This window comes from Mesoplodon densirostris, chromosome 14 (genome assembly GCF_025265405.1).
Source record: "Mesoplodon densirostris isolate mMesDen1 chromosome 14, mMesDen1 primary haplotype, whole genome shotgun sequence".
Lineage (NCBI taxonomy): Eukaryota > Metazoa > Chordata > Mammalia > Artiodactyla > Ziphiidae > Mesoplodon > Mesoplodon densirostris.
Genome location: NC_082674.1, coordinates 27,279,399 through 27,295,551, shown reverse-complemented (window position 1 = coordinate 27,295,551; position 16,153 = coordinate 27,279,399). Strand labels below are relative to the sequence as shown.

The 16,153-nt window shown below is 38.1% G+C and overlaps 1 protein-coding gene across 2 annotated transcripts; it reads left to right on the top strand.

Moving 5' to 3' along the window:
• Nucleotides 1-385: 385 nt before the first annotated feature.
• FAM98A (family with sequence similarity 98 member A) lies at nucleotides 386-15,868 on the top strand. 2 transcript variants are annotated; one of them, XM_060117399.1, is made up of 8 exons: nucleotides 386-541; nucleotides 3,589-3,737; nucleotides 5,899-6,033; nucleotides 9,529-9,713; nucleotides 10,742-10,822; nucleotides 11,596-11,712; nucleotides 13,799-13,966; nucleotides 14,062-15,868. In XM_060117399.1, the coding sequence occupies exons 1-8, from the start codon at nucleotides 489-491 to the stop codon at nucleotides 14,725-14,727; spliced, it is 1,554 nt and encodes a 517-aa protein (XP_059973382.1). In that variant the 5' UTR covers nucleotides 386-488; the 3' UTR covers nucleotides 14,728-15,868. The 2 variants fall into 2 exon arrangements, with proteins under 2 accessions (XP_059973382.1, XP_059973383.1); XM_060117400.1 differs by lacking the exon at nucleotides 386-541 and adding an exon at nucleotides 3,896-4,003 and having other exon boundaries at nucleotides 3,654-3,737.
• The last annotated feature ends 285 nt before the right edge of the window (nucleotides 15,869-16,153 follow it).

Here is a 16,153-nt window from a genome sequence, read left to right as displayed (position 1 = left end):
GCTGCAGACACCCACTCGGGTGGCTGAGCTCCGGAGACTCAGCTTCACATCCCGAGACTCAGTTTCACAGCCAGCACCCACCCAAGTCTTACGACCCTCCCCACCCACGACGATCCTACCCCGCCCGCCTCGCCCCAAGATTCGCACATGCGTACACCCAATTAGGAGAAGTTAGAGCGCTCCCCGACTCGCCTAGTCCCCACGCCCAGCTGCCACGCAGCCAGTCCTCCTGCCCTTCTTGGGGCCGCTAGCTTCACTATTCTGTAATACGCATGTGCAAACGGTGATTCCGGGCCACCCTTTAGCCGGCCGGGGCGGGACAGCAGGCGGAACCAAGTTTCTTGCGCACGCTCCAGACATGCGCAGTGCAGCGGCTGAGGCGCCAGCTGTTGATTTGGAAGTTCCGGGGAGGCAGCGCATGCGCGAGTTTACGCGTTACCGGCGAAGAGGGGAGCCTGACGACTCGGAAATTTGAATACCACAGTAGCATGGAGTGTGACCTCATGGAGACTGACATCTTGGAGTCGTTGGAAGATCTCGGGTAAGACTGCCTGGGCACGGGTCTCCCAAACCCCACGCTACCGGCGCCCCGGGAACTCCTCCTCAGCCCCAGTCAGAGACACCTGCCTCTTCACGCCGCACCCCGTGGCTCCTGACTGTCGCCTCCCTGTAGCTCCGGGACCCCAATGCCACGTCCACTGCCTGCCCTGCCGGGTCGGGGCCCTCCAGCTGCGACACCCGAGGCCTCCCCTGTGCTTCCTGCAGCCGAGTTACCCGCAGCGTTTGTCAGTCATGCGTGTCATTGTCTGGGTTTTGGTTCTCGCCACCACGCTCCCCGAGCTCCTCTCCTTGCGCCTCATTCTCCTGCTCTCCTCCCTCACTCTGGAGGTTGCCAAAGTTGATTCTCTGTTTCCCTACTTGTTCTCCAAACTTCCTGCTCCTGTTTTGAGCCCCTACTCCTACCCCACCCCCATACCCTCAAAAAAATCTGCTTTGCCCAGTCATGTATGCGTGTGCCCAGGCTGCCCTCAGCCACAAGTCCGTGCGCTGCATACGTTCCGCCCGCTAGCTCACTTGTGCACTTAACCTGTCACCACCTTCCTGGGAACCACTGGCAGTTTCCCTTGACTCTGACACTCCTTCACTGAACCACCGTTAGCCCTTACCCTTAGGGGCATCTTCACCCACCAAGTCCCTGCATATTTGTTGTGCATTTTGCTTCTCCTCGTGACAGTTAACCATAATTTATCTGTATCTAGAAGCTGGAAATAGGGATTCTTATCTCACTGGGTCACCCAGATCAGTGTACTCTGTTAAAACTTGAGAACTTAGAATTTCTTGGGCTAAATGTGGTTCCAGAAAGAAACTGTATGATTAAATATTTGCCTACAGGTACGGTATCAAAAAAAAAAAAAAAAAGAAAGAAAGAAAGAAGGAAAGAAAGAAAAGAAAGAAAGAAAAAAGAAAAACAGGTTTAGGTAACCATATTTACAAAGTAACAAGTCCCTTATCAAAACCTTCCCCGAGGTTTTTCCACGCCATGGAAACCTTTGGGGGAAATCTTTCTTCTTCAGGAAAGGATACCTTGGGTTCCCCAAATCTGCCCATTTAAGTAACTTGTCCTGGAACAGATTTTTATGAAAGGAAATGGTAGTGCTTGTCATCTTTTTTTGTCAACATGAATTATTATTGTTCTTTTCTTTGGAACTTGGTCTGAATTGTCATGACTATTCTGGACTTTAGGCGGCTTATTTCTTTGATGAGAGCCTAAGTAAAAGTCACATTCAGCAAAAAGGCGTCTTTTTGGTGGACCTCTCAGACTAAACTGCTAAATTTCACACATGAAACCATTCAGTAAACATTTTTGATGAACACTTGTTCTGTTGACAGTGTTGATCTGAGCGCTTAAGGGTACAGAGTGAGGTAGAAGAGAAGTTCACACTGTGAAAATATGCTGTGAGGAGAACTGAGGAGGGCCAGGAAAAGGAGAGGAAATGGGGAAGGAAAACTGGGAAAGGAAACAAGTCCTAAGCTTCCTAGAAGAAGTGACACTTAAGATTAATCTTGAAGGAGGAGTAGAGAGAGAGGATGGAGGTAAACTGCATTTAAATGTAGTCATTCTGCACGGATAGAGGTCCCTTAACAGTTGGTGATGGATGCCATTTCTTCCCATTATTGTTCTTTTATCCTGTTAACTATGTTTTTCTTCTTTGGGGTCCTATAAAAGTCATTGTTACTATAATAGCTCTAGTTAAATAAATCATGGAGATAGGTTGTAATGTAAACCATGGATAGTCTGAAAACTTGACTATACATTTTAACCCATAACTGCCTAGTTTGGTGGTTTTCAGTCATTAAAATTTAGCCTTAATTGAATGACGTGTACTTCTCAAGGATTTACTGTGAAATATTAGAAATAAATGACCATTTATTTTTAACCTGGTACACAGTAGGAATTCAGTAATTACTTGTAGAATATATTAATAGAGTTTAAATGTGTAACACAAGGAGAAATTTCTAGGCCTAGTTTTTTTATTACACTGTCTAATAATATGTGGTTTTGAATCTAGATGCCAGGCTATATATAATCTCATTTTTTGTGTGAGATTTCTTCTGTCCCATTAAATATATAAACATAATTATATTTTAGAAGGATTGACTGTTATCATTTCTCTAACATCTCTATATCTCTAAATATCGAATTATCTTGAGCATATAATGTATCATATTTAATAAGTGCTTTTATCAATTTTACATTTAAAAGAAGATAAAATAACCTTCTGAAGAATATGTATTTTAAAATTACCTTGAGAATGATAAAATCTTTAATTCTATCTACTTTCTAAATTGAGGTTCATTGTTACTATTGTCTTTTATGAATGTTTGAACATTTAATAATTTTTAAAAATTGCATTTGAATCACTTACAAAGAATTGGGATTCAGTTGCACCAGTTCACCCAAACATCAACTCCCAGCAATTATTAAATTAATCTTCACATTTCTCTGGTACTAGTAAGTCTTAACTAATCTTAACTATCATTAAATATAGAAGGAGGAAATAAATGAATAATTGGAAAGCTTTTGCTTTTAAAGAAAATCATTAAAAACCAAATCTAATTAATTTGTGGAAAAATTTCTAGAAAATATAACCTAAGTTTTATTTCTGAAATAGTAAACTATAGTATAACTAGTTATCTCTTATAATCTAGTTTTAATACTAATTCAATTAAAGTAAGAAAGTAAACCTTTGTACAATAAGAGCTCTCAGTAAATGTACAGAGGTTGACATAATTTAGTACATGTGATTCTATTCAATATTCACATATTTTGAGGGGATTAGCTTGTTTTTTCTAATGGTTTAGTTAATTTATATTTGCAAGTTTAGAGACTGGTCATTGTAATTTATCTTTGTTAAACCATTGCTTAATTATACAAATAAAAATGTAAATACATTGTAATGTATTAGATGTGATTTTATATTCTTCTGAAGTATAATTTCTTACCAGTTACAAGGATCCATTGTTAGAAGATGTAATGTATTAGATGTGATTTTATATTCTTCTGAAGTATAATTTCTTACTCACCAGTTACAAGGGTCCATTGTTAGAAGATGGCGCTCTGTCTCAGGCAGTCTCTGCTGGAGCCAGTTCCCCTGAGTTTACCAAACTCTGTGCTTGGTTGGTGTCTGAATTAAGAGTGCTCTGTAAACTAGACGAAAATGTGCAAGCAACTAACAGTAAGTAAACATTCAGTTTTAGGTGCAAAATGTAAAAATAAAGTTTGTATTGTCAAGTGAACATTATCAGTATTACAGCTGAAATTTCAAGTTCTTTGTAAATTTTAAAAAAATTTTGTGAAGAAACCAAATGCTTTTTTCTCCTCCATTGTTTTTAGAGATAAGGTGATTCTGAAGTTGAAAAACTGGAATGTAGTCATACAACTGTTAAAAATTTGTGGAAGTTGAAAAGACCCTATTACTGAGACACAGAAAAATGGAGACAAGTATATATGAACTTTTCATTCTTTGTAAAAAGTTGTGAGATCTTAAATTGGTGGCTAGAACTAGAAATTGGGGCTTTTTTCTCTGAGGACTACCAAATTCCAGTACCTATAGCATGTAAAGTAAATGCATTCTAATTCTGTTATACATAGGGAGAAAGAATACTTTATTAAGAAGCTTTCCGTGTCATAGGAATGTATCACTAGATGCATCAAAACTAGATCCAGCACCATCAGATTTATGGTGCTGAGAGCTGTTTTACATTTGCCAATTTTGTTAACTGCTTTAGCACTAGTTTTGATGCTGCGAAAGAGGCAAAAGCTTGGAATCTGATACTCCACAACCTGGTTCCCTCCTATCATAGGTAAACCCATAACAGGAGATAAAGAAAAATGCCTACCTGCTAATCCACCCTTATGGAGAACTATACACATAATCCCATTTTTTTCCCCCCACAGAATCCCATTTCGAAGAGCTCACTCTTGCATATTTAGTATATTTAATGTGTATACATCAGTGGCATCCAATTCTAATTATTAAGGAGAGTATAGTGTAACAGTAGTAGCAGCAGCTTACACTTACTGAGCACTAGCCATATTCTAAGCACTTTACTAGTGTTAACTCATTTAAACCTCAGGGCAGCCCTACCAGGCAGCTTTTATTACTCTTTTATACATTAAAACAAGGAAGCACAAAGGTTAAGTACATTGCCTGAGGTCACACAACCAGTAAGTGCTTCAGTCCCCAGCAGTCAAGTTTGGGAGCCAGTGTTCTTCACGCTGCCTCTTGACCTAACATTTCAGAGACTGTAGGTGCCCTTGAAAACACCTGTACGGTGTTAACTGTTTATAACCAGGAGCCCTGTTGTTCAAATGAAAACATCTTATAGAAGTCAATATAAAACAGGTAAAAAGTATGGCTGTTTTAGTTGACGTTGAGAGGGACTACTTTGAGCACAGCTGTCTCCTCCCCGGCTGCCTCTAACGGAGTTCTTTGGAACTGAAGTTCACGGAACACAGTTTGCAAAACATTGATAATACATTCTTCCCATTTTATAGGTGAGAAAATGGACTCAAATCAAGTGACTCTCAAAGTTTGTTAGTTAAATTTTACCCCTTTGTAATACTGGTTAGAGAACTATCAAAATAGTAAAGAAGAACAAGCATTGCTTTTCCTTGGTTCACCCAGTAAACGCTATACTTGACACGTTATGAGAAAACAGAAACACGAATCATGTTCACCATCTTCAAATATAGTCTAACTGGGAATTTTAGGCACAACTGAAACAACTGGAGATTACAACAGTAGTTAAATACTTCACTTTGTGGTTCACAGGGGAAGGAAATCAGTGAGTGTAGCAGGCCCTGGGGACGGTTTCATCAAGGAGCAAGACCACTGGGCTTTGATGGATAGGTGAGGTTTGATAGAGGAGGAGAGAGTAGAGGGCATATCAATCACCAGGAGTCACTTAAGTGAAGACACACAAGTAGAAATGAGACTGACCATTCCTGGGACAGTGAGGAGACCGGCCTGGTACAAATAGAGGGAATGTTTGTGGAGGTTGTAGGTAACTACTATATACATGTAGTAGGAACTACTAACAATATACTGGGAAGGGCAAGCAGAGAGGCTATGAGGAATCTTTAAAGGCAAACAGAAAAAATTAGATTGGATGAGGTAGAAATTAGGAAGCCATCAAAGGTTCTCAAACAAGGCAATAACCTAATGAAAACTGTTTAAGAAAGCAAATTGGCAGTGGTGTGAGAAAGGATGAGTTAGAAGAGACAGGAACTTGTATTAGGAAAATGCTATTAAATTTTTCAATTTATATATAATTACTATGCCAATGGGGAAAACAATAATTTTTATTAAATAAGGTTATTTTAATTCTTAAAAGGCCCAAGTGAAGCTGAAGAATTCCAGCTTGAGGTGAGTGGGCTACTAGGGGAGATGAACTGTCCATATCTTTCACTGACATCTGGGGATGTGACCAAGCGCCTTCTCATTCAGAAGAACTGCCTCCTTTTGCTCAGTAAGTTCATGGCTACTAGAATGTAGTCATTATTTTTTATTTATGTTTTCCATGGCTAATAAATGGGTGTAAAGAAAACTTTGTTAAATTTCTAACTAAGAAGCTAATGATGGGTCCATGCGCTGGTAGCAGTGTCGTTTTGTAATTGCTACTCGTTTATGGTTTAAATTTGGTGTGGTGCTCAGCCTGCTGTGCTTCACCTAACATGACCAAAGGTAGTGCTGGAGGGTTATGCAAGTGTGTGATCACCACACCTCAGTGTTCTATACTAGAAACACATTTTAAAATAAACTAGGAAGATATTGTGGGAATAATGAAGGTTTTTTAAATTAATTTATTGAGGACAGTAGCCATTCTAGGTGCAGTAAATGGTAAATGTAATTATTTAAAGTATTTTGTTGATATTTCTTTGTGGCTGGGTAATTGGGGATTTTGGTTTTGTTTGTAAAGATGTCAAATTACAATGTAAACATTTCTGGAATACTATTTGGATTGTTCCTGTACTTACTGATCATTCTGGGAAGTAAATTTTTATGAAAAATTCTCTCCTTCCATGTTTTTTAAATATACTAACTACTATTTCTCTCTTCACCCTGAGAAACAATAAGTAGACTCACAAATTTTATTGCCTTATATAAACTCTCCAATAAACACCACCAGTAATGTTAGACTCAGAATTTTTGTAGCATTCTGAGACACACTTAGAGTAAACTTTGGTTAACTGATACAACTGAACTTTGGCTTCTGAAAAATGATGCAACTCCAATTTTGAAGGTTCAGTCAAAAAAAAAAAAAGTGTATTCACAGCCATTATACTTAGGAACTAAGGTATTCCAAAATCACTTTCTTAATTTCCCCTTTGTCAAATGATTGTTACTGGGTGGGTATGGGGGCAGGGAATAGACACGTAACGTTAGATATTGCTTTAGATATTGATATTGCTGCATATAGTTCTTATGCATGCATTCATTGTCCTTCAAATTGTATAATTTCAATAACTGGCTCAGCCACAGTATACTCACTGAATCTTCCTTTGTAACACTGCTTTTCCTTTCCAATACCTGATATTTGGCACTTAGAATATGTTATCTTACATAGGAAGACAACAGCTGTGTGGAAAGCTCAGTAATGACCCTGAATAGGTAATTCTTCCAAAGAGCTCAGTTTGGTCTTTTTGGTACTGATACTTATAAAAACCACTTGGAATATAAATATTTATAAAAATGCCTTTAACTCTTTCCTGTTTCTTAAGCGAGTGTCCTGAACATTATTATTTTGGACTCAGGGTCATAATTATATTTTAATGTGCTATCACCCCTCAAAAGCTTTTCAAGAATATACAACTATTTGCTCCTCAACTACATGACTAAATCAACAAAAGGTTACTCTGCTCTTCGAATTCTTTGTACATACATACACACTGCTCCCTTCCTCCTCTTTCTTTGCTTCTGCTCTTTCCCCTTTTGAAAATATTCCCTAGTTTGTATTCTCTCTCATGCTAGTATGCATATATGTACATATACTCATTCTCTTTTCGCGCTGTATAAATATTTCTCATCTTTCCAAGCATCAGTTGTCACATCTCGATGCTATAATTTTACTTGCTTCTTCCAGCACCCTTACCTTACTGATTTGAATCTTTTAATACATTGCATTCTGAGGCGGAAAATAAACCAACCTCATTAGAATTGTTAGTAAAATAGAATAGTCTATTCTCTAATAGTCTGTAGTGTCTGGAAAACTCTCATGTATCAGGTTAAGAACTGTTGTGGCTGTTCATTGGCCTTTGTGGTTGTTAGGATATTTCCCTTAGGTATAATTAGTCAGATATCTTTGATGCATATATTCTTTATTCCTAACTAGATTGTCTGTAGAGATCTTTTTTGTTTGTTATGCATAATACCTACATTGCCTTTCCTGGTACTTTGAACAGATCAGTTACAGTTAATGTTTTTCAATGGTAATTGTGTTGGTAAACTAATTTTGTGAATGCCTGAGCTATGTTGTCCCAAATTTAGAGACCAATTTATTAAATCATATAATATATGATTTTCTAGAACAAGGGTTGGCAAACTTTTTCTTAAATGGCCAGATAGTAAATATTTTCAGCTTCGTGGGCCATAAGGTCTCTGTCACAGCTACTTAACCCTGCTGTTGTAGCATGTAAGCGGCCATAGATGATATGTAAGTGAATCAGAGTGTGGCAGTGTTCCAATAAAACCTTATTTGCAAAAACAGTTGATTATTTTCATGACCTTGGGGTTTTACTGTTTCGATCTTTTAACTCATACAGTTTGCTATATGGAACATGTTAAGATTTTATCAAACCCATTTAGAATACCTTTCCAGAAACTTAGCTGTGTTTATTCTAGAATAGGATTTGGCAGCTTTTCAGAAATGATCTGCCAAAATTATGATCCGTGTACTTCTCACATTACACCTTGGGTGTAGGAAATGAGATATTCAAGCTGATCGTTCTTTTATACTTATAATAGGGCTTAAGAGCCCAGAAAATGTCTTTTTCCAAAACTATCTTCCTAACATTGTCAGAAGATTCTCACTTTGTCACATAACCTGAAATCCTGAGATCCAAATGATTATTAAACATCTTTTATAACAAGTTAAATGTCCTTGGGAAGGTTAAAGTAATAAGATTGAATATTTATACCTTCAACTGAATTACTTGAAGCAGATTGCTGCCCTCATAATACCTGCCTGAAATCAACACACAAGGAGATGATATTGATAGGAAAGGACTCTGTCCAGAAATGATTAGAAAGTTTTGGGTTTTTTTTTTTTTTCCCCAGGGGAGGGGGTGAGAATGAGGAACATAGGAGGAAAGGGAATATTGAGAAGAATATAGATGGAAGAGGGTTTTCTGTGAACAACTGGAGGGTGACCTTAGGCTACTGGAGACCATGAAAAAGGAATGTTTGGAAATTTAGTCCTTTCCCCCTTCTCTTGTAAGTGAAGCTTTGACTACTTAAAAATGTTCTTTCACTCTGGTCTTAAACAGACTACCTGAGTTTTGGAAGGTAAGAGGGCAGGATAGTTGCATCACTGGTGTGTATCAGTTGTGAGAAGTTAAAAATAATAATAATAATAATAGTAACTTTTTAACTGTTGCTAAAAATTGGCCGCCTGCCACCTTTTGCAAATTTGTTAACAGATGCCAGCCCCTGTTCTGGAGGTTCCTTAATAGTGAAATGCAAGAATACACATTTTAAGATGTGATCTACCTTGATCCTTTGATTTCAAAGAAGAATTGCTTGCTTTTAAATCAGGCTTTAAACATATATTGGTTAAATACTGAATTACAGAACCAGTTTATATGTTACGTCATTTGCAGGTAAAAATGGTTTTCCTTTCTTGTTTTTATCCATTCTTGCAGCTTTACAAGTTACATATCATTAGGTCTATAGAGTTGTGACTCCAGACTTATGACTATTAATTGTAGCTGTATCTCATTTTGAAATCTTATTTTGTTTACTTCAGCATACCTCATCTCAGAACTAGAAGCTGCCAGAATGCTCTGTGTGAATACTCTTCCAAAAAAAGCTCAAGAAGGAGGCGGTAGTGAGGTCTTTCAAGAGTTGAAAGGCATATGTATTGCTCTAGGAATGTCCAAACCTCCAGCCAATATAACTATGTTCCAATTCTTCAGCGGGATTGAAAAAAAAGTAAGACCTTTAGTACCAGATTGTAGTGTATTAAAGGCATAGTCCTACAGTTGTTTGAAATGAAACAAGTTAATTTCTCTTAATGGGAACCTAATGTGCATATTATTAAGTGATTGTTACTAAATAAGTTTTGGGTTTTAAGTCCTAGATACCTTCAAGAGAAATTGGTATTTTACTGTTTTTTTTTTAACATGTTAGCATGTTTCTTTTTCAAAAAGGAAACTTTGCACTTTGATTTATAAACTGAAATAAGCTAGAAATAATGTAAAAAGAACTAGGACTTGCATCCGTTTAAAAGTTATTTTATCATTGAACTTTGATGCAATTAATTTTAAGGTCCTTATCATTAAATGTTACCACCATTCTCCCTATTGACTGGACAGAAAAGGATGTAAATGTTTTGGAATTTTAATCCAGTCACTTCGAGTCTTACGTGTTTCAACTGGCAAACTAGATATGTTGACTGCTAATATAATCTAGTATGTGAAAATAAGTCAGAATGGTTTTATACCACATGTTATCAACAGTTAAGAGTTTTTATATAATTGATTAGGAACAAGCAATTTTAATTAAAAATTAATGAACAGAAGAGAATGGTATTTGTTATAGCAGAGTTATTCTCTGTATGCATATCTGCTGGACTCTAAGAATTGGTACATTTGCATTGTGGGGTAGATGGACGCCATGATGCACAAATTTGACTGAACTCTACAGGGGAGCAGCAGTGTATCCATAGTCCTTATTTTTCTGTGTGTTCATTCATTCATTCAGCAAATACACATTGAATGCCCACTGTTGTCAGGCACTGTTCTAGGTACAGTGAAGGACTCATGCTTCCATAGACACGTGAGGAGTGGGTCAAGTGAGTGTCTTTATCGTGTGGGTCTTGTACATTTCAAAACATCCTCCACCTTTGCCTCTGTCAGGAATCTTCTTTTGATGGCAAGATATGATGGGAATTGGGAAGATGAGGAGGATGTGTTTTACTTTTAGATTTGTTTATTCATTCATTTATGTTTTTGTGTCAGTTAAAGGAAACATTAGCAAAAGTTCCACCTAATCATGTGGGAAAGCCTTTATTGAAGAAGCCAATGGGACCGGCCCACTGGGTGAGTAGTAATCATCCTGAGTAAACTTTGTAAGGAGCCATCTGCCTATCTCAGGATATTTATGTTTGTGTTTTTGAAGTTGTATTTTCTAATATGTAGTTTCCTAGGTGGACATCCTTAGAATCATTTTTGTTAATCTTAAGATTTATCCAAAATAATTTTATTTATGTAAGATAAGCACTTCTTTCATAATTTGTAAATATTTCACACAGCTGATTAAATTGAAGTTCAGTATGATGCATGTTTCTAATTGCCAAATGGGTTGCCTTCAAGCCAAAAACTTCACTGGGCTGAGCTTCACACAGTGAATTATAGGAAAACTAAATGAGAATTTTGTACTTTACATATTCTTTTTTTTTTTTTCTTTTTGCGGTATGTGGGCCTCTCACTGTTGTGGCCTCTCCCGTTGCGGAGCACAGGCTCCGGATGCGCAGGCCCAGCGGCCATGGCTCACGGGCCCAGCCGCTCCGCGGCATATGGGATCCTCCCAGACCGGGGCACGAACCCATATCCCCTGCATCGGCAGGCGGACTCTTAACCACTGCGCCACCAGGGAGGCCCCATATTCTTTATTATGTTTTGAGACAGCATTGTTATGCCTATCATTTCATTAGTTTATTATAACTTCTTATTCTGTTCATTAAATAACCTAATTCATTTTGTGCTGAGTGCTGGGGATTCAGTTGTTAATAAAACAGATACAGTTTCTGCCCTTTTGGAATAGGGGATCAAGCAGATTTAAATTCTAACTGGTCTTTTTAATTTTGTTTCAGGAAAAGATAGAAGCAATTAACCAAGCCGTAGCCAATGAATATGAAGTTCGGAGAAAGCTGCTAATAAAACGTTTGGATGTCACTGTCCAGTCTTTTGGCTGGTCTGACAGAGCTAAGGTACACATTATATCACTTAAAAGAGCAGAGTGTTTATAGACATGATCCTTAAACATTCGTAGCCCAGTTTAGATACAGCGGAGACTATAAGAGAAATACATAGGAGACACACATAGGAGTTTTACTTTAGTGAGTTACTGAGTAGCAATTCTTTCAGCCATTCAGCAATAATAAAAACATTTATTTTTCAATTTTTTAGTATTTTCCAACGAAGCTATATGTTATAAACCCTACTGGGAGTTCCCATTTATGAGAGAAAAGGAGAGAGTATCTGAAAATTACTAAAAATAATAAATTTTACAATTATTTGTTTACTTTAAGCTAGCGATTTAACTTGCTAATTAAATAAATTAATTAAATTAGAAATACTGGTTTTGGAGGACCAAATATTATGATCCATTTATAGAGAATTGGAGAATCTGGTAAGACTTTTATTTCAGCTTCAATAAGATAATCCAGGTAAAGATCTTGGTCATTCAACAGGTATTTATTAAATATCTACTATTTTATCAGTAAGTGGTAATTAATTGGCACAATTGATTAATTTGACCTTCTTAGAACCCTGAAATGGAACTAATTCTTGAATTTATGTGGAGGTTGGTCCAAATATGTTAGTATTCGATGTTCCCTTAATAGTGCATTCATTTTTAAAAGTAGATTTTTCTCTGAATTTTAATTGACTGAGAAAATGTTTTTCTTTAGTTAAGTTCTCCAATTATCTTCCTAATACATTAGTTTCACCTAAAATCTTTAAACCATAGCGTAGTCCTATTTAGCTGCTAAATTGATGGGGTAGATATTTATTGAGTTAACAGTATCTTAGTCTTGGAAAGGGTTTTTAGAGATCAGTCTTAACTCCCCTTATTTTGCAACTAAAAAAATGGAGAGCCAGGTACATGGAAGGTTTTGCCTAAGATCTCACAGTGAGTCAGTAGTAGCATGAGGAATAAACTGTTCTCTTCTGGGACTGTTGAGGAAATACCAGTCCTTTCTTAAGTTGTCTTTGATAAAAACAATCATTTTACTCTCAGCATAATACATATACTTCAAAAACAAAAACCTGCAACTCTCAGCTAGAAAAGCATGTAATGATTGATGGGTGTGCATTGACCCAAGGCACTAACACTACAGTTCTGGGGTTTTGTTTGTTTGTTTGTTTTTTAATAAATTTATTTATTTGTTTTTGGCTGTGTTGGGTCTTTGTTGCTGCGCGCGGGCTTTTCTCTAGTTGCGGCGAGCGGGGGCTACTCTTCATTGCAGTGCATGGGCTTCTCATTGCAGTGGCTTCTCTTGTTGCAGAGCATGGGCTGTAGGCACGCAGGCTCAGGAGTTGTGGCTCGCGGGCTCTAGAGCGCAGGCTCAGGAGTTGTGGCGCACGGGCTTAGTTGCTCCGTGGCATGTGGGATCTTCCCAGACCAGGGCTCGAGCCCGTGTACCTTGCATGAGCAGGCGGATTCTTAACCACTGTGCCACCAGGAAAGCCCTAACTTGCTCTTTATATCCTTTGTTCATTCATCCTTTGTGGTCTTATGTTACACATGCATTAAATGTACTTCTACTAAATGGTTAAAGTAGACTCTTTTTCTTAATTATTATTTATAATAGAGGAAAGTATTACATGGGGATCACTTTTGCAAGAAATATGTATCATGTTAACATAATTAGTTCAAATTAGTCACAGGTAACTTTTTTTATCTCATAGTAAGCAGATGAGAAAATTAAAAAAGCAAAATTGTTGAAATGGGTTTCCATTCTTATATTTAAATAGATAAAATGAAGGCGTTTGATCTGAGACCAATGGCATGGGGAACCTTTTTGTCCCACAGTCCTTTTAAAAGGGAAGCCCTTCTACCCCCATATCCCCCTCCCCCTATCATTCCTTGGGGATATGGGGGTAAAAGGGCTTTATCTCAGATGTACTCTTAAGTTAGCTCTTCACTAGATAGGAGCAATGGTGAGTATGTAACTTCTGTCATCTGGAGCCTAATAAATATTATCATCAGACATTTTGGAAATCTTATTTAATATCAATGTTCCTATGTCATCTTGAAAATTGACATTTGTCTTTGAACACTTTCTTTCACAGAGTCAGACAGAAAAATTAGCGAAGGTTTACCAGCCAAAACGCTCAGTCTTATCTCCTAAAAGTACTATTTCTGTTGCCCACCTTTTGGCCGCAAGACAAGACTTGTCAAAGATTTTAAGGACAAGCAGTGGCTCTATAAGAGAAAAGACTGCCTGTGCCATCAATAAGGTGATTAGAGTACCTTTAATTTTCTTTCAAATACATTTATTTCTGTTTATAAAATAAAGTAATTCAAAATTTTAAATGTCTTTCTTATCCCACAGGTGTTGATGGGCAGGGTTCCTGACAGAGGAGGTAGGCCCAATGAAATTGAACCTCCACCCCCGGAGATGCCACCATGGCAGAAAAGGCAGGATGGCACCCAGCAGCCAGCAGGAGGCCGCGGAGCAGGGAGAGGTGGTTATGAACATGCCTCATATGGAGGGCGAGGAGGTCACGAACAAGGAGGGGGGAGGGGCGGACGTGGTGGCTATGACCACGGTGGCCGAGGGGGAGGAAGAGGAAATAAGCATCAAGGAGGCTGGACAGACGGAGGGAGTGGAGGGGGCGGTGGCTACCAAGATGGTAGTTACCGAGAGTCCGGTTTCCAGCCGGGTGGCTATCACGGAGGCCACAGTGGTGGCTACCAGGGTGGTGGTTATGGTAGCTTCCAAACATCTACATATACAGGAAGTGGATACCAGGGTGGTGGATATCAGCAGGACAGTAGATACCAAGATGGAGGGCATCATGGTGATCGAGGCAGTGGTCGTGGAGGGAGAGGTGGTCGCGGAGGCCGAGGTGGTGGACGCGCAGGCCAGGGAGGAGGTTGGGGAGGAAGAGGGAGCCAGAATTATCACCAGGGGGGACAGTTTGAACAGCACTTCCAGCATGGAGGTTATCAGTATAATCATTCTGGATTTGGACAGGGCAGACATTATACTAGTTGAGGCTACAGAACCTTACATTTTGCTAGAGCTCAAGTAATAGAAACTTAGTTTCAGAATCCTGAATCCAGCATTGATTTTGAGTTAATGTGAGACCACAGGTGACAGGCAGATTCCTGCTTGGCATAAGCATTTGTAGGTCTTCATACAATACTGTTCGTTTTGGGTTTTGTTTTATTTTTAATGGACTTACATAATGCTGTTTATTTGAGAAACACATACAGTATCTCTCCTTTGTATGAAGAATTTCTTAAAAGGTAATTAAAATTGCCTGTAATTGACCAGTAGACTAATTCCACAGTCAGAACATGCATATTTTTCTGAACAAAATTACTTGAGTAAGTAGTTTTCATGTTTTCAATATGCAGTTTTGAAAAGTGAGGATTCTCCTAGATTTTTTTAGATTTACAACTAGGAAACCTTCCTCATATTAACAATCCATTTATATGTATTTTCCTTAAAGTATTCTAATGCCTATTTTCCAAGCACAGTTCTGCCCTGATTGGCTTTTTATTCTGAGAAGTTATGCAACATTTGCTTCATGATAGAACTTCGAGGTCAGTTCCTATTAAATGAGCTCTTCTGCAGATAGCACATTCAGTAGCCTTATCCTTTCGATGGAATACTGTACCATATGCTCAACTCTGAGAATCTTGAACACGGCCAAAATCCGTAAAGATTATAAAAGCAAACTAAGTTGTGAACCTATAGTACACGTAGGCATTTAGTTAAGTATAGCAATTCAAACTGACCTGCATCCATTCAAAACAAGTTCCTCCTTCAACCTTATTTTTACTTGAAATCTGCTAGAAGAAACAGCAAACTGAAATTTGTTTTATGCACGAGTTAATACCACTGGCTCAGCAAATACAAGTTAGTTTGCTTTGGGCAGGAGACTTCTTTTGTAATGGAAAAAATGCACTACCAAGTAAGAGGACAGATTTTTGCTTAGAGCAGGAGGCCCTTTATTATTGCTGCAGAAAACAAAAGCCTGGCTGCGTTGATGTTTGACACTCACCTTTACTGAAATCTACATGACGCTTCTTGCTGGGTTTTTGTACACGTAAATATTGTCAAGCTGTGAAAGAAAATGGCTGGAGGTGTGCTTTGTGTGAAAGGTGAGCAATAAAGTATTTGTATGTTCTCTCTTTGGTTTGAGTTTTATTTTAGCCACTTTTTAAAACTGAATTATACAGGACGCTTGCTTCAAGCTTCTGAACTAAGGCCTTTGTTCCCCAAAGATTCTCAAGTGTTTCCTTGAAACATAATTTGTAGTGAAAGATAACCCTTACTCTAGAACCTTAAGTAAGTTGAAAAATAGCTACTTCCAAATTTACCTTTTATTATAACTTTATAGCTGGAAAACTTCACTACTTATCCCTGGCCCCTAGGTGTAGCTGTTGCTGTACAGTGTGTTAGGCAAAGATCC